The sequence below is a fragment of the Erythrolamprus reginae genome, chromosome 10 (assembly GCF_031021105.1).
Source record: "Erythrolamprus reginae isolate rEryReg1 chromosome 10, rEryReg1.hap1, whole genome shotgun sequence".
Lineage (NCBI taxonomy): Eukaryota > Metazoa > Chordata > Lepidosauria > Squamata > Dipsadidae > Erythrolamprus > Erythrolamprus reginae.
In genome coordinates this window covers 23,176,989-23,203,457 of record NC_091959.1, presented here as the reverse complement: position 1 = coordinate 23,203,457, position 26,469 = coordinate 23,176,989, and the positions used below count along the sequence as shown (strand labels likewise).

Below are 26,469 nucleotides of genomic sequence, written 5' to 3'. Positions count from 1 at the left end.
GTGCAGAGGGTAAAATAACCCACATGGCGGTGTCCGGGCAGGTGGGCGGAGCCTCGTGCTCCCTCTGCAACTGGCTCTCCAACGACCGACAGGCACGAGCAAACCAAGAGCATTTCACTCTTCATGTCGCCAATGAGATATTTTGCTCAGCAGATAAATTCTCAAGGTGCCCAGAGGGAAATATCTGCCTCTACCTAGGATCGAACTCACAAGCCTCCTGATTGTGAGGCAAGAGCTCCACCTCTAGGCCAGCACACCACTCAGCCTAATTTGATGATACTAGTTAAATAGGAAATCGTTTTTCAATTAGAGTAAGATCTGATGGACAAGACATTAAAAAAAATACTAATAATACATTTATGTGCTGCTTGACTCTCAGAGACTCTGTAGCTATTTATGGAATTGCTCAAACCTGCCACCAATCCATACTGATCTTCAATACTCCCAACCAACATAGCACTGAGGACAATATATTAAATATTTTGTAGACATTTGGAATATTGGATAATTTAAATCCATGAGTTAGTTAACTGTAATTGATAGTTTCTATCATTTCTCAAAAACGTCCCTTCCAGTATATGCATTTGTGCTACAGATCGAACTAAGCACCAGAACCTGCAGGAGAGCTACTGAAACGTCCTGGAACCAGTGTCATTTTTTTTTCTTACCTGACTGGCTCCAATTGCTTGGCTGCATTGGGAAGAGGTCAAACTCCCCAGAACCTTAAAGTTTTTCAAGAGCAGCAAAAATCCAGCCACTGCTGACTTGCGGGCATCTACTTGTCTGCAATCAAGAGAAAAAACAAATTTAAGTTAGCCTTTCTCCACCTCAGGATGAAAGCTTATTAAATGATGGGCTATTTGTTCACCACCAAGAGTCCCCTGGGAGTTGGGCGGCATATAAATTAAATGAAATGAAATTAAACAAACAAATCCCGATATATAACTTTTAAGAAACACCACGAACATTTGTTAAACTTTCCTTGTCACAGAGATTTAAGGCTCTCTGTCTAAAAATCATCAATCATTCTTGTGACCGATTAGGTCCCACAGAGATGGCCTTCTCCGGGTTCCGTCGACAAAACAATGTTGTCTGGTGGGACCCAGGGGAAGAGCCTTCTCTGTGGCAGCCCCGGCCCTCTGGAATCAACTATGTCGCCAGGCATGGGGAAATTGATATACCCCTTGGCTGTTTCGTTTGTGTATGGTTTGTTTGGGTCACGTGATTGCTTTTAATATTTGCATTTTGTATTGCTTGTTGTGAGCCGCTCCAAGTCCTCGGAGAGGGGCGGCATACAAATCTAATAGAAACATAGAAGTCTGACGGCAGAAAAAGACCTCATGGTCCATCTAGTCTGCCCTTATACTATTTCCTGTATTTTATCTTAGGATGGATATATGTTTATCCCAGGCATGTTTAAATTCAGTTACTGTGGATTTATCTACCACGTCTGCTGGAAGTTTGTTCCAAGGATCTACTACTCTTTCAGTAAAATAATATTTTCTCATGTTGCTTTTGATCTTTCCCCCAACTAACTTCAGATTGTGTCCCCTTGTTCTTGTGTTCACTTTCCTATTAAAAACACTTTCCTCCTGGACCTTATTTAACCCTTTAATATATTTAAATGTTTCGATCATGTCCCCCCTTTTCCTTCTGTCCTCCAGACTATACAGATTGAGTTCATGAAGTCTTTCCTGATACGTTTTATGCTTAAGACCTTCCACCATTCTTGTAGCACATCTTTGGACCCGTTCAATTTTGTCAATATCTTTTTGTAGGTGAGGTCTCCAGAACTGAACACAGTATTCCAAATGTGGTCTCACCAGCGCTCTACACAGCGGGATCACAATCTCCCTCTTCCTGCTTGTTATACCTCTATCTATGCAGCCAAGCATCCTACTTGCTTTCCCTACCGCCTGACTGCACTGTTCACCCATTTTGAAACTGTCAGAAATCACTACCCCTAAATCCTTTTCTTTTCTTAATAAATAATAATAATGAAATAATAATAATTCTTTTTGGAAAATTTTATTTATTGGTCACAGAGATTTAAGGCTCTCTATCCAAACATCACCGATCATTCTTTTGGGGAAATTTTATTTAATTCATCAAGAGTTAAAAGCGATCGAACAATTCTACTGAATTGTATTTAAAAAAAAAAAAAGAATTTGCACATACAGGTGCAGGGGGAAGTCAACAAACATAGAATACTTTTTAAAAAGAAAAGAAGGCAACTTACCCAGAGAACATGGATTTGCGAAGAACAAGGATCAGCGAGTCTCTCAGGGACATGCTTATTTTGAGTAAAGGCTGGGAGAAAACCAAAGTTAAGAGTGTCACAGGCTTGGCAAACAAGGGATTTCTGAGAAGGAATATATGGCAGCTTGGAAACTCAACAAGAATATGATAGAAAGGGGCAGGTTTTGATGTGCGCCTTAACTTGATAAACCGTCTTAAAACTATCCCAATACCAAATCAAAACACAAACAGTTTTATAAGCCACTTTGGGCCTTTTCTCTATGAGTGGGAGAAGGGGAGAAAAAACCCTGAGTGATTGAGGATTCGTTTTTGGTCAAAGCACGCTTTTGTGTTTCTAATTATCTGTAGTATGTTAAAAAGTATCTCGGTTTTTGAGCAACCAAACATTTATAACATTATATTTACCTGTACGGCCTTGAGAAACCCTTGGACGGTGTCAAGAGGAAGGAATGGCAAATGCTCAAAAGCTTCTGTAACATTAGAGGAAGAATTCTGGAGGACCAGAGGAGCAGATAGAATTATGCTGGACAATAAGTCTGCAAAGAGAGGAGGAGAGAACATTCAAAGCTGTGGCATCTGGTAGGAAAAGGGGGCAGGATATTATGAATAAGCACATGTTTTTAAGCAGGGGGCTGGACTAGAAGACCTTCAAGGCCCCTTCCAACTCTGTTATTCTATTCTATTTTCAAAAAGGAAAGGAAAATAGAATAGACTAACAAGACAGACACAGACTTCAGAGAATAATCAGAACTGCAGAAAAGAACAATTGCTGCCTTCATTGAGGACCTGTATACTATACAAGTCAAAAAGAGGGCTGTGAACATATTTACTGAACCCTAGCACTCTGCACATAAATTTTTTCAACTCCTACCCTCAAAATGACACTAAAGAGCACTGCACACCAAGACAACTAGGCACAAGAAGTTTTTCTCCAAGCGTGCCATTACTCTGCTAAACAAACAATTCCCTCAATACTGTCAAACTATTTATTAAGTCTGCACTACTATTAATCTTCTCATTGTTCCCATCACCCATCTCCTCCCACTTATGACTGCATGGCTGTAATTTTGTTGCTTGTAACCTTACATTTTATGTTGGTTGGTTCCTAATATGGTTGGATTGCTTATTTGTACCCTATGACTATCATGAAGTGTTGTACCTTATGATTCTTGATTATTTTTTCTTTTATGTACACTGAGAGCATATGCTTAGATCTTGGCCCACTGGCTGACGAAAGGTTATGTATGGACGATGTCTGGAAGTGTACAATCGATTTTTAACATAATTGGGGATTTTAGATCATTTTATCTAGTTTTAATTAATTGGATTCAGACATTGTGTTTTATTGTTTCCTTTTATATGTTGCAAGCCACCCCGAGTCCTCGGAGAGGGGCGGTGTTGAATATGTATTGAGTTAATGTAAATAGTTGAACCAGACATGTTGAATGTGATTGGGTCAAAAGTTGACCGGGAAAATTTAAGTTGGTGACAGTTGCATTTAAGCGGGAAAGTGAAAGTATAAAAGCGGCAAGCGGACAGTTTCAGTCAGTCGCGCCGAGAGCTGAAGTCACAAGTGAAACGGTATGCTTTACTACCAAGAATAAAAGCATTTTAAAGAAGCTGACAGTCTCAGTATTCTTCACTGGCGACGAAGAAGGTCGAACCTACGTGCCTTCAACATGGACAACCTACCCGACCCCTTCGACCCTGAAAAGTCAACCTGGGACGACTACCTAGGAAAATTCTGATAGCTGTATACAGGTATGTGAGGGGTTGCCACAGAGAGGAGGGGGTCACTCTATTCTCCAGAGCACCAGAGGGCCGTACGAGGAACAACGGCTGGAAGCTGACCAAGGAAAGATTCAACCTAGAAGTAAGGAAGAACTTCCTGACGGTCAGAGCGATCAATCAGTGGAACAACCTGCCTGCGGAGGTTGTGAACTCTCCAACTCTGGACACTTTCAAGAGGAGATTGGACTGCCACTTGGCTGGGGTGCTCTAGGATTCCTGCTCAGGCAAGGGGGTTGGATTTGATGACCTGCATGGTCCCTTTCAACTCTAACAATAAATAAGTAAGTAAGTAAGTAAGTAAGTAAGTAAGTAAGTAAGTAAGTAAATAAATAAATTCAAAGTCTTCCTTGAAGCAGCGGGAATGAAAAACACAGACAGCGGCCGAAAAAGAGCTATTTTTCTAAACTACTGCGGCTCCGAGATCTACAATTTGACTCAGACTCTAACTGACCCGCTACCGGCAAACTCAGTCTCTTGGGACACCTTGACTTCTAAACTGGCGTCTCATTTTAAGCCGACCAAGCCAGCTATTGTATACCGCCACCAATTCTCCCGTATGAGTCAGATCAAAGGAGAGTCCATCAATCAATACGCTACCCGCCTTCGCACCGTGATGTCTAAATGCAAGTTTGACAACCCTGAAGCGAGGCTGATTGACGCCTTAATTTTCGGAATGAAAAATATCATTTGGCCAATATTCTATTCTATTCCATTCTATTCTGTTGACAGGTACACATTTATTTGCAGTTCAGCCAGTAAACACTCAGCTCTATCTAGTTGCTCAGACTCCATCCTGCAAGGGTTTAAGGTTGACAATCATATACTGGAAACTATTTGGTGAGCTCAAATTCCATATGGCAAAGTTACCTATGAAGTGGGTGATGGGAACGCCTCCATTTGTGATCACTCTGTTCAGGATCTGCTCTAGAATTTCACTTCTGATCGGTTCATGGACCTGTAAAGGTATTTACAAAAGGCAAAGTTTCTCCATCTGTTTTCAAGAGAAAATACTAGGCTTTTGAAGCTGTGCTCTATTGGTTGATTGTTTTACCAAGTAGCCCCAAAGATGTTTACTCCCCCAATCAGAGGTGGGTTTCAGCAGGTTCTGACTAGTTCTGGAGAACTGTTAGCGGAAATTTTGAGTAGTTCGGAGAACTGGTAAATACCACCTCTGACTGGCCCCGCCCCCATCTATTCTCCGCCTCCCGAGTCCCAGCTGATTGGGAGAGATTGGAGATTTTACAGTATCTTTCCCCAGCCATGCCCACCAATTCACACCCACAGAACGGGTAGTAATTTTGACCACTGTCCCCAATCCACTGATCAACACAGAAATTGCATCTATAAACACCTTGATGCATTTGTGAAAAAGAGGGCGTCTCTATGGTGGTGATGCCTTTGGTTCTGGATTTCCTCACGATATATTAATTCTACTTTCCCAGGTAGGTTGCCCTCCTCTTGTTTTAATTATTCAAATAATATTTATCAATGAAAGTTGGCTTTACACCTAAAAGCAAAAACATGCTGTGCCTTTAGCCTCAGATTTGCCTTGAACTAAATTCCGTGCAAGGTGTTGCTCCTGTTGTTGTTTCCTGTTTCCCATAGATAGTAAGAGGCAGGGTTAAGAAAAAAAATAATAATTTATATTTTAATTTGAGAACGAAGAAATATCAAAACAGCTTGAGTTTTGCCTTCAAAGACAATCTAGAAATATTTGTGTTGTGGTTCCGTCTGAGGCCCCTCCGGGAACGGCTGACCTTCTGTCGGTTTCCAGCTCAGAGGGAGAGGCTGAGGAACAGGAGGTACAGACAGACGAGGAGGAGGAATCCCAGGCTGAAGAAGAGGGAGGACAGCCAGAGTCCCACCAGGGGGAGCTCTCCCCAGCAAGCAGCCTGGATTCCTTAGAGGAAAGTGCACAAGCCATAATTGATCTGCGACAACGAAGAGCTACTCAGAGACGGAATCAATTGGCTAAATACTTTCAGCATTAAAGTGGCAACAGCTGGGTTTGGGTGTGGTGCTCTTGGGAAAGGCTAAAAGGCAGATCCACCCTTCCTGGCTTGTGGAGTTTTATCTTTGAGAGTCGTGGGACCTGACTGTGAACTTTGGCGTCTTGGAATCCTGGTTTGTGCCTTTGACTATTGAAACCTTGGGGGGGGGGGGGTTCCAGCAAGAAGCTTGCTGTATTGTCTGGACATCAGGACCCTGCTGTACCGTATTATATCCTGTCTGTTGGGAAGAACAGGTTTTCCTCTGTGCTTATTTTTTCCAGTTATAAAATACTTTTGGCTTTTACCAGAGTGTCTGGCTGTTTTTTCCAGTTGGTGTTGAGGTCTGGGGGAACCCAGACAGAACAATTTCTAACTATTATAAGAATTTGAAGAAATTCTATATCAACAGAAGAAAAAAAGTCTTAACGTTATATCTACAGCATCATACAATTTACCTTGAAAGTTTCCAAGAGGATATCAGCTCCCAATTTACACACTTGCTGGGCTGGAGTTTTGGGCAGAATATGGTTGTTTTCCGTGGCTTTACCTCCAAAAAGTCTTTTTGGCCCATAAGAGTCCATCAGGATAAATCCAAGTTCTACTAGACCCTGAGTCACATGATCCCAGCCAAACACGCTGGGTGGGACATCAGAAAGAGTAAGAGAGAGAGAGTGAGAGAGGGGGAAAAAAGCACAATAAAGGTACGAATCCCAGCGACCGATACGGTCCCACAAAGTTGGCCTTCTCCAGGTCCCGTCGACTAAACAATGTCGTTTGGGGGGGGCCCCAGGGGAAGAGCCTTCTCTGTGGCGGCCCTGGCCCTCTGGAATCAACTCTTCCCGGAGATTAGAACTCCGTGTATTTCGTAAACTACTCATGACCCACCTATACGCCAGGCATGGAGGAATTGAGACACCTTCCCCCAAGCTTTTTATATTTTATGTTTGATACATATGTGTTGTTTGGTTTTAAATATGATAGGGTTTTATATGCTTCTTTTTTAATATTACATTTGTTTCGATGCATAATTGTTTTTTATTATTGTTGTGAGCCGCCCCAAGTCTTCGGAGAGGGGCGGCATACAAATCTAATAAATTATTATTATTATTAAGTTATTATTATTCTACATCTGTACTTTTAAAAAAATCTTATAAATATGTTGGTTACAAAGCATCATGGTTTACGTGGGGAATTAACAGGAGGAAAAGGGAAACTTCCTTGCATTAATTGCTCTTAACTGACAGGCTGTCGCAGTAACTCACCTGTTCGCTACAACTTCCAAAAACATGTCAGATATATCATACTGTAGAGGAGTTAAATCCTGCAGAAACCTGGAGCCCTGAAGACACTGTTTGTCCTTGAAAGTTTTCATGACTGATGTTTTCAGAAAGTCAAATATCTAAAATACCACGAGAATGAGTAATTAAGACTTCCCTCCATCAGTATCTTGAAGGAAACAATTCAGGAAATTGACTACACAATAAGCACAACAACAGCAATAGCACTGATATACCGCTTCACAGTGCTTTTACAGCCCCTCTGTAAGTGATTTACAGCGTCAGCATATTGCCCCCAATAATCTAGGTCATTTTACCCTCCTCGGAAGGATGGAAGGCTGACCCAACCTTGATTCAAACTGCCAAATTGAAGGCAGCTGGCAGTCAGCAGACGTAGCTTGCAGTACTACACTCTAACCACTGCACCACGGTGGCTCATAACTAAATACAACAGCATGGCCAAGTTTTCTGAACTTGACTGAGAGACACTCAACATCTAGAAAGATGGACATACCTGTTCTTTAAATCGGTGTATTCTGGCCATTGAAAGCAGAATGGTCACACTGAAGGGGCAGAGGGCTTTCTCAGGATTTCCTTGCTGCTCTGTCTAGGAGGCATCGAAACAATGCAGAGCAATTTAAGAGGACTTTCTATTTACAAAGAAATAATGCCATATTGCTTGCCCGAGATCAGCTTGGTCTCCTGAATTCTGCATTTAATATTTATTTATTGGATTTATACGCCGCCCCTCTCCGAGGACTCAGGGCAGCTTACAACATATAAAAAACAATATAAACTTCCTAATCCAATTCATTTAACTAATTAAACTAAAAACCCAAAGGCATTAAAAATCAATCATTCCCATTCATGCAACAGCATACATTATATTTTGTCAGCCAGGGGGTTAGTCTAATGGTTCCAAACCTAGCGGCATAAATGAGTCTTTAGACTCTTGTGAAAGGCGAGGGGTTGGAAGCAGTGTGAATTTGTTGCGACAGCTGCTTCCAGAGGGGCGGAGCACCCACAAAGAAGGCTCTTCCCCTAGGCCCCGCCAAATGACATTCTCTAGTTGAGGGGACCTGGAAAAGGCCAACTCTGTGGGACCTAACCGGTCGCTGGGACTCACGGTCCCGCAAGTAATCCGGTCCCGTGCCAGGTAGGGCTTTGTAGGTCAAAACCAACACTTTGAATTGTGCCCGGAAACCAGTTGGCAGCCAATGCAGTCTGTGCAGTGCTGGAGAAACATGGGCATATCTCGGAAGGCCCATGACTGCTCGCACGGCTGCATTTTGGACGATTTGCAGTTTCCAAACACTCTTCAAAGGTAGCCCCATGTAGAGAGCATCGCAGTAGCCGAACCTCAAGGTGATAAGGGCATGAGTGACTGTGAGTAAAGACTCCCTGTCCAAATAGGGCTGCAACTGGTGCACCAGGCAAATCTGGGTAAATGCCCCCCTCATCATAGCCAAAAGATGACTAACATACCTTTAAGTATTTTATTAACTCCTTTCCTAGCTCATGGTCCAGGTTGATCGCTAGTACAACATGAAGAATGATGGTGCCTTCCACGTGGCGGAGTTGTTCTAAGGGCACTGTAGCTTGTTCAAGTTCCAGGGATCTTGAAGATTGAATTCCAGTTTTAACATAGAAACATAGGAGATTGACGGCACCAAAAGACTTCATGGTCCATCTAGTCTGCCCTTATACTATTTCCTGTATTTTATCTTAGGATGGATATATGTTTATCCCAGGCATGTTTAAATTCAGTTACTGTGGATTTACCAACCACGTCTGCTGGAAGTTTGTAACAAGAAGTAAAGGCAATATGTCTGCTTCAACAAAGGGCAATGGATATCACAGTTTTGTATTGTTGACGATCTTTTTTGAACCTCATCTTAATTTGTAAATAAGACCACCAATCTATATTTATTCCTTGTTTTCAAATCTTGAGCCGATTTTACTTCTCCTTTTTTATCCAAAAGTTCCGTGTAGTTCACCATTTTACTAAGATATATCATTGCCAATTGTTTTGGATGTATCATTGCCAACGCAAGAAAATATTGGTGTAAAATCAAGAAATGGCTGGAAGAGATTTTGGAACAAAAGATAGAATTGAAACCGGAACTGTTTTCATTAGGAATGTTAGATTTGAAAATGAATAAAAAAATTCAATATATAACACTACACATATTAATTGCTGCAAGAATTGCTCTCGCACAAAATTGGAAAAAGGCTAATATGCCCTTCAGAGGAAATAGAAACCAGAAAGATACTTGAATGTGGATAAATGGGCCAAATGAGTATGGAGTTAAAAGATTTGGACTATGACAAAGAATGGAATAGAATGTATGTGGTCAAAAAACAGAAACTAAAATAAGAAATAGGAATTTTAAAGTAGTATTGATTAAACATTAATCAAAGTAACATTATTATTATTATTATTATTATTATTATTATTATTATTATTATTAAACAATTAGTATTATAATCGTTACAGAAAATATATGCTGATACAGATGGCTGTAAAACTACTTTACACTGTTATATTTGTCTTGGGTTTTTTTTCCTGTTTATGTTGTTGATTTTTGTTTTTAAAGGTGAAAAATGTTTAACAAAAACCATTTTTTAAAAAGAAAAAGAGAGAGAGAGAGAGACTGAGAGAGGGAGGGCGAGAAAGAAATAACTTACTCTGAATCTTTCTGCTCTTCTTTTTGCTTTTTATCCATCTGGTTGAAAAAGTTGACAATCCCTTCCAAAACGTTTTTCTTGCTACCCTGAGAAGTTACGAGATAACTGTGTTACATAACTCATAATGCCAAGTCTTTGGGTAAACGGGATAATTCCTCTGAGCCATTAAATTATGACATTAGAAAAATTTAGATAGGCAATCCCCCCCCCCCAAAGCACTACCTTTGAAGAAAGCAGCAACAGCTGATATACTAAAGGTGGGATTTCCTGGAGATCTAACTTTGAAAACATTCTTAAGATCTTTTCTACCACAAATTGAAGTTCTTCTTTACTCAAAGGAACATCCCTGCATAGTGAAACAAAAGACAGATTGATGCCTTTTCAGAAAACAGTACATTTACATCAGAAGTAACAGAGTAACATATACTGTACATTCATTCATTCATTCATTCATTCATTCATTTATATGTTATTCTTATACAGTATATTGTCTTTCTTCAAAGCTCCAAGGAACAGAATGGGTTCTCCCCTTCTCGGTTAATCTTTACAGTGAACCTGAAGCAGTCAGCTGAAAGACCAGATTAATTTATTTTATCAATTTTATGAAACTGCCAACTCTATTACAACTCTGTCTGGCACACATTACACTTCATAATTTTGTTTGGTTTTTGACTCACTATATCTTATAAATTGAGGTATTCTGGACTGCAAAACATGACTTAAATGATGGACCATTGTGGCTTAGTCACAAACTAAAGTTAAAACAAAGCTATTAGTTAACAGAGTATATGGATCCAGCCAATGAAAGATAATATCAATGAATAAACTTGTAGCTAGATCGGGATTTGAATACAGATGTTTTGATCCTAGCTTGGCATTCTAAAGTAATCCAGGTCAGACTTGTATAATATCCTTTTCCCACAATCATTTTTTCATTTAAAGAAAGCAGACAAAGACTAGTCTAGACATGACTGGATTTGGTCCAAATAATCTGAACTTTGATCACCTTAAACCAGGGGTCTCCAACCTTGGCAACTTTAAGACTAGTGGACTTCAACTCCCAGAATTCCTCAGCCAGCAAAACTGGATTAATGGCTGCTAATTAACTAATCAACAAAGCTCATACCAGGACAGGTTACCAACAATCCATTCAGAACGCAAAGCTGGCTGAGGAATTCTGGAAGTTGAAGTCCATAGGTCTTACAGTTACCAAGGTTGGAGGCTCCTGATTCAAATAATCTTTCTAAGCTCTTTTCAGTTTCATCAGCTAATTCAGGAAAAGATGTAAAAGCATCCCTTAGCCCCTGGATCTTTCCAAAATGACAGACACCAATGCTTTGCTTTGGAACCTTTCTCACTTAAGGGACACAAGGGAAGCCGAAAACACCTTTTGAAGTCCAAGCATAGACTGTTATTGAAGAACTCTGTGCACCCTGCAATTGATCCCAAGTCAGAGACAAACAGCAAAAAAGGAAATGTTAAGAACCTTACCTGAACATGGAAGTTAGATGGATCACATACTGAGGGGTCCACCTGTCCAAAATAAATAAATAAATAAATAAACAAAACCCCTCCCACTTTGAATCTAAATACAATAACAAATATGATACCTCCAGAGAAACCCTATTTGGACAGGGAGTCATTGCTCAGTCGCTCATGCCCCTCATCACCTCGAGGTTCGATTACTGCAACGCTCTCTACATGGGGCTACCTTTGAAGAGTGTTCGGAAACTTCAGATCGTGCAGAACACGGCTGCGAGAGCCATCGTGGGGCTTCCCAGTTTCACCCACGTTTCTACAACACTCCGTGGCCTGCATTGGCTGCCGATCAGTTTCCGGTCACAATTCAAAGTGTTGGTTATGACCTTTAAAGCACTACATGGCACTGGACCAGAGTACCTCCGGAACCGCCTGCTACCATACGAATCCCACAGTTGGCCTTCTCCAGGTCCCGTCGACTAAACAATGTCGTTTGGTGGGCCCCAGGGGAAGAGCCTTCTTTTTTGTGGCCCCGGCCCTCTGGAATCAACTCCCCCCGGAGATTAGAACTGCCCCCACCCTCCTTGTCTTTCGTAAACTACTCAAGACCCACCTATACCGCCAGGCCTGGGAGAGTTGAGACACCTTTCCCCCAGGCTCTTTATATTTTATGTTTGGTATGTATGTGTTGTTTGGTTTTTAAATATGATAGGGTTTTATATGCTTCTTTTTTAATATTAGATTTGTTTCACTATAATATTGTTTTTTATTATTGTTGTGAGCCGCCCCAAGTCTTCGGAGAGGGGCGGCATACAAATCTAATAAATTATTATTATTATTATTATTATTATTATTATTATTATTATTATTATTTGTTTGATAAACTAAACCCACAGAGAAACTGATTTATAAAGTGGTACTTGAAAGCTCCATTCTGAGACTCAATTCTAAGACATTCTGAGAGTATTGCAAGGAAAATGGTAATGATGAACATTTCCAGTTAATACCAAAGTAAACATTCTATTACGTTTGCTCATTATCTATGGGAAGAAATATGAGGACACTTCATAAAATACTTGTGAAGAGAGAGCAGGAGGGAGAGGGATGGAGGGATTCCATGTACAGCAATGTCGTCTGGCAGGGCCTGGGGGAAGGGGCCTTCTCTGTGCCAGCTCCAGTCCTTTGGAACCAATTCCTCCTAGAGATTTGCACTGCCCCCACTCTTCTGGCCTTTTGAAAGGTTTTAAAAATATACCTTTGCCGACAGGCCTGGGGCCATTGAGCGTTGACACTCTGTTCCAGCCAATAGTATGACTGTGACTGGATGATTTACAATGTGTTGAATATGGGGTTTTTAGGATTCAGGGTTTTATGGATATGATTATATTTTGTATTGACTTTTATCTTGTAAGTCGCCCTGAATCCCCTAGGGAAGGGTGCCCTAGAAATTTGAAACAATAATAATAATGATAATGATTATGATGATGCTTCCCCAGGGCATGATATCATGGTCTTTCAAGACTGAAGAATGCCAATGCAATAATACTTATGAATAATTTTGCATTTGCCTACGTAAATTAGAAACATAGAAATATACAAGTTTGACGGCAGAAAAAGACCTCATGGTCCATCTAGTCTGCCCTTATACTATTTTATGTATTTTATCTTAGGATGGATATATGTTTATCCCAGGCATGTTTAAATTCAGTTACTGTGGATTTATCTACCACGTCTGCTGGAAGTTTGTTCCAAGGATCTACTACTCTTTCAGTAAAATAATATTTTCTCATGTTGCTTTTGATCTTTCCCCCAACTAACTTCAGATTGTGTCCCCTTGTTCTTGTGTTCACTTTCCTATTAAAAACACTTTCCTCCTGGACCTTATTTAACCCTTTAATATATTTAAATGTTTCGATCATGTCCCCCCTTTTCCTTCTGTCCTCCAGACTATACAGATTGAGTTCATGAAGTCTTTCCTGATAAGTTTTATGCTTAAGACCTTCCACCATTCTTGTAGCCCGTCTTTGGACCCGTTCAATTATGTGAACTTTACATTAAGTTGACCACCAGAACAGATGCCACCAAATGGCATCTGGTCTGGCAAGCACAAACTTACCTGCTGGAACAGAGGGTATTAATCAGCTGTTTCTTATATTCGTCCCCGGTCAGCTCACCTGAAAGGGGGAATACGTTAAATGTTGCTAGTTAGCAAAAGACAGGAAGGAAGGAAAGCGGACGAGGAAAGGGCTTACCCGTTCCATATTCAAGGGTCTCTTTAGATGTAGCCAGCACAGTCAGAATCGTAGGAAAGAGTTCCAAAGACTTGCCACTCAATAGGCTGCCACCTTTAATTGCTTCGATGAACAACATAGCCAAGTCGGCCAGAGTAAGCCCTGGAAGCTTATGAGCCTGACATATTAAAAATATATTATTTTTTTTTAAAAATCTGATTATGTATTAAGAGGTTTCACATGCAATTTAAAAATGAGTTCTGAATTACATTATAACAACTATAAAAGTGTCACAAAAGTACCTCCTCTACTCTCAAACTGAAATATCATCTCGCAAAGTAAGAGGAATTAAGAATCCTTGAGGAGTTGGGTGGCATATAAATTAGATAGATCGATAGATAGATCGATAGATAGATAGGTAGGGAGATAGGTAGGGAGATGGATGGATAGATAGATAGTTAGATAGATAGATAGATAGATGGATGGATGGATGGATGGATGGATGGATGGACGGACGGACGGACGGACGGACGGACGGACGGACGGACGGACGGACGGACGGACGGACAGACAGATAGATGCCTTTCGTAAACTCCTTAAAACCTACCTCTGTCATCAAGCATGGGGGAACTGAGTTCTAGTGCATGATATGACTGTATGTATGTTTTTTATACTGGGGTTCCTTGCTTTTATATTTTTAAATGTGTAATTGTTATCTTAGATTTTAATTATTAGATTTGTCAATATATATTGTTTTTGTCACTGTTGTGAGCCGCCCCGAGTCTATGGAGAGGGGCGGCATACAAATCTAAATAATAATAATAATAATAATAATAATAATAATAATAATAATAATAATAATAATATATAATATATAGAAAGCAATCATTCCCACTGTCACTCAGGGAAAAGCCCTGCAGAATTATTTTTCTCAGAGAGTGAAAAGAAGACAAGAGAAGTAGGGAAGAGAAGAAGAAAGAAGGAAGAAAAGAGGGAGAGAAGGGTGTGTTGTTGTATGGTGTGGCGGAAACAGACCAACAACCTTATAATTTTATATGTATATATATTATTATGTCTATTTGTTAGATAATGCAAAAGCAATCTACGGTATGTTAATATTTGATGTTATTGATGTATATGTGGGAGAGTTAAAAAAAAACTTTTTTTAAAAAAAACTTTTTAAAAAAAAAACATTACCTCTAACATAAGCAGTCTTACTATCTCAGATGCAATTTCCACTTGCAGATCACCTGATTCCACTAACTCAATACAGTGTTTGTAAATACTTAGTCTTCTGGAAACACCCTTCGGTTGAGAGCAAGGAGAGCCTAAACAAAAACACACGCCACACAATAGCAACAACATGTTGTTAATTTTGAACCGCTTAAACAGAAAAAAGTGGGAGTTTGCAATCTGAAAGCTTGTACATTCCTTTATCAATGGATAGGGTAATTTGCTTCCCCAATACTTTGTTGCTTAAAAAGTTTCAACTGTTTATAAGCCATTACTTGATGCTAGGCTGTTCTAATAGCAGAACAGGCTTAATATCTGGATTTCCTATCTTTTGATAACATTTTAAAAGGTAGGAAACCCAGATATTAAAATGTAACCAAGCAGCCCGTTGTCCCCAGTAGTCAAAAAAATATTATTTATGTACTTGCTCAAAATACTAGCTTCATATAGCCATGACATTGGGCCAGAGATCAATCCACTAGTCCTTTGTAAGTACCTTTGAACATTCCTCTCAGAACAGCACCAATCCCCTTCTTCTTCAAAGCATGTTTCGTAATGAGGTCATTCAACTGTAGCAAAGAGAACAGAGTTGTGAAACATGTCATTCTTTTGAACTTTTACATCCATCATTATTCCCAGTTTTAATTTGAATAAAAACATGCATATTTATTGTCTTCTTAATAATGTAGTCTGCAAATTATCACGAGTAATCTTTGCAAGAGGGTGAAGATGTTGGAAAAAATGAATGAATGAGAACTTAGACATAAACAATGAAGTGACACAGTAGCGGAGTCTATTGATAGCTTATTTCATAAACGGCAACCTAGCCCAGTTGGCAATAAACCTGGGTAGAAGCCTTTTAAAACATACAAAATATTCATGTTAATGACTAATGGACTTAATAATGGTTTCCTGATTTTAGTTTGATATTCTATGAAAACATCCATTTCAATTTCAGTATCACAAATATCAATATTGTTATTGATGAACCCTACCCTCCCCGCTTGTTTTTTTAATAATAATGAAAATAACACAAATAACCTGGGGATCAACATGAAGAAGCTAGTGAGGATAGAACAAGTTTCAAGTTTTATTGGATTTATATGCCGCCCCTCTCCGAAAACTCGGGGCGGCTAACCACAATCATAAACAATGTACAATAAAATCCAATACTAAAAGCAAATTAAAACCCCTTAATATATAAAAACCAAACATACATACAAGCATACTATATACAGTGATCCCCCGTTTATTGCGTCCCCAACCATTGCGAACAGGGTACTTCGCTATTTTTCAACCCGGAAGTCAAAAATACCATCTACGCATGCGTGCCCTGCACGCATGCGTAGATGGCAGCGGCTTCCCTGGGTCTTCCCCCTCTTGCTGGCGTCAGCGAGGAGTTTCCCCACCGCCCACGCAAACTCCTCGCTGCCGCTCGCCCGCCCTTCGCCTGCCCACGCCGTTCGCTCCCCCCTCTTGCTGTCGGGAGGGCGAGAAGCCCTCCCCAGCACCCGCTCGCCCGCCCTTCGCCCTGGCGGAGAAATTCCAGCCCCCACCTGGTCCCGCCCGATCCTCCTCCCTGAGGCAGCTCGCCCTCCCATGGCCGCTTCCTCCACCCTCTATTGCAAGCCCTCGCCACCGCAGCCAACGCGCGCTGCGATCTTCAAGCCCGGCTCCTTTCGGCCCAGCATCCCGGGCCAAGCAGCTGCCTTCCGTGACTGAGCCTGGCTGGCCCGGAAGATCGTAGCGCGCGTTGGCTGCACCGGCGGCGACATTGCTGCCGGCTTGGCTTCGCTCGCCGCTGCAGCCAACGCGCGCTACGATCTTCCGGGCCAGCCAGGCTCAGTCACGGAAGGCAGCTTGAAGATCGCAGCGCGCGTTGGCTGCGGTGGCGAGGACTTGCAATAGAGGGTGGAGGAAGCGGCCATGGGAGGGCGAGCTGCCTCAGGGAGGAGGATCGGGCGGGACCAGATCGTAGCGCGCCGGACGGGGGTCTCCCGGGCTGCCCGATGCGACGGCCGCCCAGAGCGCTTGGCCAAGGGGGCTCCACTTCAGGTGCCGGCGGAAAAGCCCGGCAGCCAAGCCGGCGTCTTGCGATCGCCGCCTGCCCGCTTCGCCCGGCTCCTGCGGGTCACTTCGGGGGCTCTTCCTCCCTCGGGGCGCAAATAAAAAACCCCCAGCCCTGGAAGTTCGCCGCGTCTGTCAACGCTTCTCTTCCCCTTCCAAGCGCCCGATCGCAGCCTGGCAAAGCCGGTGCAGACGGGGATAAAAACCACCACCCCTAAAAAAGCCCGGGGCGCCACGCGCAACCACCTGCCTGCGTTCGCGGGGGGAAGATCCCCGCTCGCCGCCAAGGATGCCGAGGCCGCCCGGGAGAGGTCAAAGCAAGCCGGGCCCGGCGGGCGCCCTGGAGCCGCCGGCAAACAAAGGAATAAAAAAGGAGGAAGCCGAGCGCGGGGAAGAAGCGAAAGCGCCAATTTGCACAACTCGCAAAAGCGCGTGGAAAGATCACAAACACACACACACAAAAGCCGCGCGGGATCTGCACGCGGGGCTGGGAGGGAAAAAAGCGCCTCTTTGCAAAGCAGCAGCCGCCCGATCCGGGGCGCGGGACCCCAGGCTCAGTGACGGAAGGCAGCCGCTTGGGCCGAGAGGAGCCGGCCTTGATCCGCCAACGCGCGCTACGATCTTCCGGGCCAGCCAGGCTCAGCGGATCAAGGCCGGCTCCTCTCGGCCCAAGCGGCTGCCTTGATCCGCTGAGCCTGGCTCGCCCGGAAAATCGTAGCGCGCGTTGGAGACAGGCTTTGAGTTTTGGCTGCGGGGCGAGGGAGTTAGGAAAGTCCTACTTCTCCCCCCGCAGCCAAAACTCAAAGCCTGTCTCCTGCTGCCCGGTTTAGCCAGGACACGAGCGGCGAAATGACTTGGAGGAATGTGAAGCTGAAACCGGCCGGTTTCATCTTCACATTCCTCCAAGTCATTTCGCCGCTCGTGTCCTGGCTAAACCGGGCAGCAGGAGACAGGCGGTGGGCTGGGAGCCGCAGGCGAAAGGAGCTCGGGCATTGTTCTCCGGACCCCGCCCGCAGCCTGGAGAGGGAAAGGGCCGCCGCGGGGCTGAGCGGGCGGGGTCCGGAGAACAATGCCTGGCGCCGCGCTCCGATGCCCGAGCTCCTTTCGCCTGCGGCTTCCAGCAGCACTTTGAATCCAGCAGCTTCTGCTGGATACGGGCGGTGGGTGGGACGAGCAACGCGGAAGCCAGGGGCTGTGGCAGCTCGCCCCCCCATCGCCCGTATCCAGCAGAAGCGGCGGGATTCAAAGGGATTCAAGGCTAACTTCTGCGCTTGGCTTGAGGACTCAGCTCGGAAGCTGCACGGGTGTTTTAAAAGGTCTCCGCCGGCATGGGGGGCTTCCTACCACCTCCCGAACCCCCAACTCGGGTTTGGGGGGGTGCTAAGAAGCCCCCCATGCCGGCGGAGACCTTTTAAAACACCCGTGCAGCTTCCGAGCTGAGTCCTCAATCTTCGGCTCCTCGCTAGCGCTGTGGGAGTAAAAACACCGTCTGCACATGCGCAGACGGTGTTTTTACTTCCGCATCGCTACTTCGCGAAAACCCGCTCGTTGCGGGGGCTCCTGGAACGGAACCCTCGCAACGAGCGGGGGATCACTGTATACAGTTGTAACGGCCTAGGGGGAGAAAAAGTCTTAATTCCCCCCATGCCTGGCGGCAGAGGTGGGTTTTAAGTAGCTTACGAAAGGCAAGGAGGGTGGGGGCAATTCTGATCTCTGGGGGGAGTTGGTTCCAGAGGGCCGGGGCCGCCACAGAGAAGGCTCTTCCCCTGGGTCCCGCCAAGTGGCATTGTTTAGTTGACGGGACCCGGAGAAGACCCACTCTGTGGGACCTAACTGGCCGCTGGGATTCGTGCGGCAGAAGGCGGTCCCTGAGGAACAAACATGCTTTTTAAAAAAAGCAATTTCAAGGCAAAAGCCATGCATGAATAATGGGATATTTTGGGGTGGGGCCAGTGGTGGGCTACTAGCCGGAACGCTAAATTGCGCTCACGGCCACAGCTCATGAGTGCTTGTGGGGTCAGTGTGGTTTTGCTTCTGCACCTGTGGAAGTAGCAAAATTGCTCCCATGTTTTGGCATGCGCGGAAGCAAAAAAAACCTTGCTGAAACACAGGTGCACCTGTGGCTCCGTGCGTGATTTTGCTAAATCATGCTGGCCCCGGAAGCACTTACGAGCCATGAGGGCGAGCGCAATTTAGCGTTCCGGTTAGTAGCTCACCGCTGGGGGGGGGGGGGGCGGGTGTTGAGGCTGAATATGAGATAAGCAATTGGGGCTGACCTCTTTTTCGTTCAGGCTCTGCAGGCACGATTGGAGGCGTTCTGGGTTCCCTTCTGCTGCCAGAAGCAAGATTTTCTGGTCCATTACGGCAGGGCGAGCTCAATGGAAGCTTTAGGGTCGCTTACCAAATCTTCTGGAAAAAAGGACATTTACTAAAAGAGGTTCTCCATTTGTTATGCTTCCTCGGTCAAAGAAATGCTGTCATTTTAATGCTTGACGATTAGTGTACATTCAAAGTGGCAATAAAGTTATTCTACTCTATTCCATTTCTGGGGAAACCCCTAATTGCCCCTCTGTGACCCCTTCCTATTTCCCCCAAATAACGCCCGCCCCCCTTGCCTCACCCCTATTGACTGGTGCCCAAGTGACCTCTCATCACTCAATACAAGGTAGTTCTCGAGTTACAATCCCCAAATTTCTGTTCTTAAGTGAAACATTTGTTAAGTGAGTTTTGCCGCATTTTATGACCTTTCTCACCGTGTGATCACATGATTCTAGGCGCAGTGGTTCTCAACCTTTCTAATGCCGCAACCCTTTAATACAGATTCTCATGTAGTGGTGACCCCCAACCTTAAGTCAAGCGCCAATTCTCCCAACAGAGTTTTAAACTGATTGACAGGAAAGTCAGTGGGACACACCCACTGTAAATGCCTGATTGGTCAGATTTGTAAAAATATGTTGTTATTATGATTATGATTATTATTTATTAGATTTGTATGCTGCCCTTCTCCAAGGCACCGGAATAGAAGCTTTAGTTCCTAACACCATGGGAAATTTGTCTTTTCCCATGGTTTTAGGTGGCCCCTGAGGAGTCCTCAGCCACATTTCAGTGCCATTGCAATTTCGAACAGTCACTAAATGAGTTATTATAAATTGAGGACTACCTGTAAGCTCCTCCCACATTGCCTGAGGCTACTTTGATCCTTCTTGCCACAATGGATTTATTGACTGACCCCTACCCCTTCCTTCCTCTGCACCTCCTGTAGGACCCTGCCCCAATTGGGAGACTGACTTCCAAGCCCCCCTCCCAAATGACACCCCCAGATCTCTTCTCTCTTCCACTGCCCCCCTGCAGGACCCTGCCCCAAATGGGGAACTGACTTCCAAGCCCCCTTCCCAAATGACACCCCCAGATCTCTTCTCTCTTCCACTGCCCCCCTGCAGGACCCTGCCCCAATTGGGGGACTGACCTTTAAGCTGCATCCCAACTGACACCCCCCAAAAAACCCCTACACTCCCCCCATTGCATGACCCTGCCCCAATTGGGGGACTGACCTCCAAGCCCCGCTCCCGACACCCCCAAATCCCCCCCACTGATCTCCCCGCAGGACTCCCAAGCTAATACCCACCCCACTCCCACCCCAAAAAAAATCCCATTTCCCGTTGCTTCGCTCCTATTGGCTGGGATCTCTTGTCGCCCTATAAGCTCTCCGCATTGTCTGATAGTCTGGCCCCAATGATAGTCTGATAGTCTGGCCCCCTTCCCACAACACCCCCCTTCCTTCCACCCCAAATCCCCCCTCCCCTCCGCTGCCCTCCCCCCCCCCCAAGCCCCGCAGGACCCCCTGCTCCAATTGGTGGCTCTTCCCCACCTTCCCTTCCTCTCCTCCGGCCCTATCGAGGCGTCCCCGCCTTCCTCGCCACTTTTCCCGAAGGTCTAATCTCCCGCCAGGAACTTACACAACAAGCCCCGCCTCTTCTCAAGAGAGAGGTGGGGAGGGAAGGACGGACTTTGGTTTCCCTAAGCAACCAATCCCCCGCTTCACCTTCCGTCACGTCTGACGTTTCCAAACTTCACCACCCCGAAGGCGGTGCCAACTGAAAGACCCGGATGGGACCTTTGCCGCGCTTTTGGCCAAGGTCCGACAGCTTCGGAGGTTCTGAGTTCGAGCCCCCGTTCGTCAGTATTTCCCAACCTTGGCCACTTGAAGATATTTGGACTTCAACTCCCAGAATTCCCTAGCCAGCGAATGCGAATGCTGGCTGGGGAATTCTGGGAGTTGAAGTCCAAATATCTTCAAGTGGCCAAGGTTGGGAAACACTGCCGTTAGTAACTACACGAGTTTTCCTTGTCAAAGGTCGAGGCGATTTTTTTTTTTTTAAATCCAGCAGGGTTTGTATTTTTTTAAAAAAACAGTCTCTCGCCTAAGGTCTTAAGAGGTTTGAGTCAAGTTCCAATATCTGAGAGGCTGCCACAAAGAAGAGGGAGTCAGGCTGTTCTCCAAAGCACCTGAAGGCAGAACAAGAAGCAATGGGTGGAAGCTGAACAAGGAGCGAAGCAACTTAGAACTGAGGAGAAATTAATAAGTGGAACGGCTTGTCTCCAGAAGTCTCCAACACTGGAAGATATTAGAGTACCATTTGTCTGAAGTACAGAGTTTCCTGCCTTAGCAGGGGGTTGGACTAGAAGACCTCCAAGGCCCCTTCCAAACTCTGTTATTCTATTCTATTCTATTCTCCAAAGCACCTGAGAGTAGGACAAGAAGCAATGGGTGGAAACTAATCAAGGAGAGAAGCAACTTAGAACTGAGGAGAAATTTCCCGACAGAACAATTAATCAGTGGAACGGCTTGGCTCCAGAAGTTGTGAATTAATTAATTATTTGATTGATTTGATTTGTATACCGCCCCTCTCCGTAGACTCGGGGCGGCTAACAACAATAATAAAGCAACATATAACAAATCTAATTTTTAAAATAACTAAAAACCCTTATTAAAAAACCAAACATACACACAAACATACCATGCATAAATTGTATAGGCCTGGGGGGAAGGAATGTCTCAATTCCCCCATGCCTGACGACAGAGGTGGGTTTTAAGGAGCTTACAAAAGTCAAGGAGGGTGGGGGCAATCCTGATCTCTGGGGGGAACTGGTTCCAGAGGGTTGGGACCGCCACAGAGAAGGCTCTTCCCCTGGCTCCCGCCAAACAACATTGTTTAGTCGACGGGACCTCCAAGGTCCCTTCCAAACTCTGTTATTCTATTCTATTCTCCAAAGCACCTGAGTGTAGGACAAGAAGCAATGGGTGGAAACTAATCAAGGAAAGAAGCAACTTAGAACTGAGGAGAAATTTCCTGACAGAACAATTAAATCAGTGGAACGGCTTGTCTCCAGAAGTTGTGAATGCTCCAACACTGGAAGTTTTTAAGAAGATATTAGAGTACCATTTGTCTGAAGTAGTGTAGGGTTTCCTGCCTAAGTAGGGGGATGGACTAGAACAGTGTTTCCCAACCTTGGCAACTTGAAGATATTTGGACTTCGCTGGCTGGGGAATTCTGGGAGTTGAAGTCCAAATATCTTCAAGTTGCCAAGGTTGGGAAACAGGACTAGAAGACCTCCAAGGTCCCTTCCAACTCTGTTATTCTATTCTATTCTATTTATTTTATTTATTTGTTTTGTCAAGTACATATTGGTGGTATACAAAAGATATATCAATATTTATATACATGTTACTAGTAAAAGAGAAATATTGGGACGGGACAGAAGGCATTCTGGTGCACTTATGCCACGCCAAGGTCCATTCCAACTGTTATTCTATTCTGTTCTATTCTGTTGTATTCTATTCTAAACTTTTAGCCATGAACTTTGGGATGAACACTTCAAAGGGTGTGGGAGTATGAACAGATTTCAGAAAAGTTTCAGACTACAGAACTTATTACCATCAATGGTGGACATGTGGTAAAGCTAAAATTTATTGGAAGATGATTGAGAAGATATTAAAAGAAATATTAAAGCATGATATAGATAACACCCCGGAATTTTACTTATTAGGAATTACCAATCAGACTTATAAGAAAGAAACTCTTTATTTAATCATACACATATTAACTGCGGCTAGAATAATATATGCGCAAAACTGGAAGGGGGAGGAAATCCCCAAGAAAGAAGAAGTTATAGCTAAAATATTAGATTGCACCGAAATGGATATGATGACAAGACGATTAAACGATCAAGAAGATACTAAATTTTATGAAACATGGAATAATATATATAAATGGTTAGATAAGAAAAAATAACAGATAGATTTGTTTTTATTTAGGTTATAACAATATTAATATTAGTTTAAATGTATTTGTTGATGATTATGATATAATAGTTTATTCACAAGCAACATATTAAGAATTTTGTTTTATGCATGTTTAGTAACTGAGACTTGTTTAAATGTTTGATTAGATGAATATATTACACATAAACAATATATTAAGAATTTTTACTTATACCGTACTAACATTGCATTTAAGATTTGAAAATTTTTTACTAGACTTTTTTAACGTTTAACAAATGTTTGATTATGTATTCTTTTTTCTATTTGAATGTATACTTTCAAAAGAAGCGGGGAAATACATCCCCACTTTATGTTTAATGTTTGTATGTCTGTATGTCTATTTTATGAAAAATAATAAAAAAAAATTAAAAAGAAAAAAGAAAAGTTTCAGACTACAGGAAACATTTGCACTTCTCAGGTGATCCTGGGGGCACAGATAGACCTCCAGGTGGCCTCAAGGACTCTCAAAAGGATGTAAATGATCAGCTGTCTACATGGAATATAAATCCTTCCATTCTCCACCATCCGGTCAGAGCTGAAGAAGTTTCTTGGTTGAGAAGCGAAACGTCTTCAAAGAAAATCCAGAAAGTCCAGTTGCCTCTTGAAAAAACACCTTTGGGGATTCCAGTGAGAGAGAAAACTGAATCCAACAATTCTGCACTAAACAGACTCAAAAGGGTGTTGCTATTGGATGGGAAATCCATAGAGAAGTCAAAAGTTATTCCGGAAGATCAGGACAAACCACTTCCACACCATTGCTAAGAGAACAGTATGAATCAGTTTATAAAAGTAATCAGCGGTCAAGTTCAACTTGCAGGCTACTTCTGCTGACTGCAATTTGGCAGTTCGTATCTCACCAAGTTCAAGGTTGACTCAGCCTTCCGCCCTTTCTTACTTTTTTATTTTTTATTTTACTTTTATTTTTTTAAAAATGGGATTACTGTAATCCACATATCCTTTCTACAAATGTACAGCTTGTTTTTCAAACTTTCTATGAAACCTTGAGCTGTTGGAATAAGCCAATTGAGGAGAACCATAATCCCTAATGATTAGTACAGCTTGGCTTTATTCTTTAAGGATGTCATTTTTCTGGAGATTTGAGTTGCTGTGGCAATTTTATCATTATTCCACTGTTTGGAGGAGTACATTTGTTTACATAGTCAAAGTGTCAGCAACCTGGGGTAGATACACAAGACACAACTTGACATCAAAGTAACCATTCATGTTGTCTGTTTACAGTCAGTAAGTTAAGTTAAATTGAGCCAGGGTGGCGCAGTGGTTAGAATGCAGTGTTGCAGGCTAACTGCCGACTGCCAGGAGTTTGATTCTGACCAATTCTAGGTTGACTCAGCTTTCCATCTTTCTGAGGTTGGTAAAATGAGGACCCAGATTGTTGGGGGCAATATGCTGAATTTGTAAATCGCTTAAAGAGGACTGTAAAAAATACTATGAAGTCTAAGTGCTATTGCTATTAAAACCAATAAACAACATTCAATGCAATAGATTAAAAATAGTATAATGATAGAGTATTTTGGCAATACTAACAATTTTAAATGTCTATTTTATTATGTGTTTAATTAATTGACTTTAATTAGCTTTATTATATTATAAAAATGATATTCCATAGACGAGAACTTATTTGAGTTACATGAATTATAACATAAAGATGGAAACACAGAGGTAAATTTAAAAAGAACGTAGAAATATTAAAAATTGTATTTCTGTATTGATCTGACTATAGTTAGATTTTTCTTTTTTGTACTAGTTAGACTTCTAAGACAAGTGGATCAATGGTAGCTCCTTTAAATGTTAAATGTTGTCTGTCTTGTTGGTTTAAAGAAAAACAATAAAAATATTATTAAAAAACAACAACATTCAATGCAGCAACTGGATTCTTTATATGCCTGGTTTTGCCTACCAAAACAGATGAGGTGTCCTTTTTAAAGATGAAGATAAAGGCTCCGTTGCCTTTTAGGATGGATTTTTTTTTTTGCAGCTTCGTAATCTAGCAGCTCTGGGACTTCATTATGTTCCATCCAAGCATGACCATGCTTAATATTTTTTGCTAGCAAAGATTACTATTGGCATGGACTTTCTAGCATCTCCTACTTCTCCCGCTATTAGATGTTCCCATGAACAGATTGCATTGTTCTACTTGATGTGCTGCCTTTTAGAACATCATGTGCTGAGCCGTTTGCTGCTTGGAAATCTGCTGCCTTAGTGGCTCACTTAGCACCAGGTGGAGGCTGCAAGGCTGATCCTGCTTAGATAACTTAAATATCGGCTGAAAAATACTGGTGGGCCATTTCAAGATCCTGCTTTCATATGTAGGTGGATGGACTTACTGTATTTTTTAATCTTTCAGCCCTTCACACAGAGGCTCTGCAGACAATGTCAACTGAGAGCCAGACATCAATGCCAAAATACCATATTGTGTTTGCTTAACGAGGGCCAAATAATACCATTCATAAAAACTGGCAAATGTATGGATGACCAATCAGAAGCTGTATGGGAAAGAGAATAGATCAAAGTGACATTTGGCTGAACCCATCTTGTGCCTTCTCCACACAGGTCCAACTGACAGTTGTATCTCTCGCTCTCTTTCCTTCCCTCTTTCTTTTTCTCCCTTTCTTTCTCTCTCTCTCCCTCCCTCTCTCTCTTTTTCCTTCCCTCTTTCTCCCTTTCTTTCTCTCTCTCTCTCTCCTAGATCCGCACTCACAATTGAACACATATTTTTCTCCCACAGTGCTGGTGCCATGGAATTCCAAATCCTTACATCCCCAAGCAATTAAAGAACACATCTTTCATATTTCAGTTCCTCTCCCGAGGGTCTACAGTATATGCTTCTTTCTTTGAACCTGGAATCTTTTTAAGTTAAAATAATTGTCTGCTAGCTTTAAAGGCCTCCCCCTTGCCTATTCTTTTTAATCTGAATCTAAACTAACCTTCTGTTCCTATTAGAGGAACGACCTGTGACTGCATGTGATAATCCAAGCTTTGATTTGTTTGGACGGGCCTTGTGATATGAACGTAGCTGCTATGGATTATAAACCCCAGCTAATAATGGCTTGGCAAGTTATGAATACTCTGCTATTTGCAGCTTATTCAAAAAAATCAATACACTATTGTTT

General features: G+C 42.9%; 1 protein-coding gene across 4 annotated transcripts in view; it reads right to left on the bottom strand.

Moving 5' to 3' along the window:
* Positions 1-21,034, bottom strand: part of FANCI (FA complementation group I) — a 52,397-nt gene extending 31,363 nt beyond the window's left edge. Inside the window, exons 1-17 of one of the 4 annotated variants that reach the window (XM_070762939.1) lie at positions 20,973-21,034; positions 19,293-19,422; positions 15,446-15,518; positions 14,914-15,044; positions 13,738-13,894; positions 13,602-13,659; positions 11,498-11,539; positions 10,229-10,352; positions 10,007-10,092; positions 8,804-8,936; positions 7,833-7,925; positions 7,304-7,440; positions 6,497-6,677; positions 4,918-5,005; positions 2,665-2,795; positions 2,240-2,310; positions 669-783 (exon numbers count right to left, since the gene is read on the bottom strand). In XM_070762939.1, the coding sequence (XP_070619040.1) occupies positions 669-783; positions 2,240-2,310; positions 2,665-2,795; positions 4,918-5,005; positions 6,497-6,677; positions 7,304-7,440; positions 7,833-7,925; positions 8,804-8,936; positions 10,007-10,092; positions 10,229-10,352; positions 11,498-11,539; positions 13,602-13,659; positions 13,738-13,894; positions 14,914-15,044; positions 15,446-15,518; positions 19,293-19,376 (1,704 nt within the window). In that variant the 5' untranslated portion in view covers positions 19,377-19,422; positions 20,973-21,034. Of the gene's footprint in view, positions 1-668; positions 784-2,239; positions 2,311-2,664; positions 2,796-4,917; positions 5,006-6,496; positions 6,678-7,303; positions 7,441-7,832; positions 7,926-8,803; positions 8,937-10,006; positions 10,093-10,228; positions 10,353-11,497; positions 11,540-13,601; positions 13,660-13,737; positions 13,895-14,913; positions 15,045-15,445; positions 15,519-19,292; positions 19,426-20,884 lie in introns of all 4 variants that reach the window. The other 3 variants (XM_070762940.1, XM_070762936.1, XM_070762938.1) reach the window with 3 other exon arrangements.
* Positions 21,035-26,469: the final 5,435 nt, after the last annotated feature.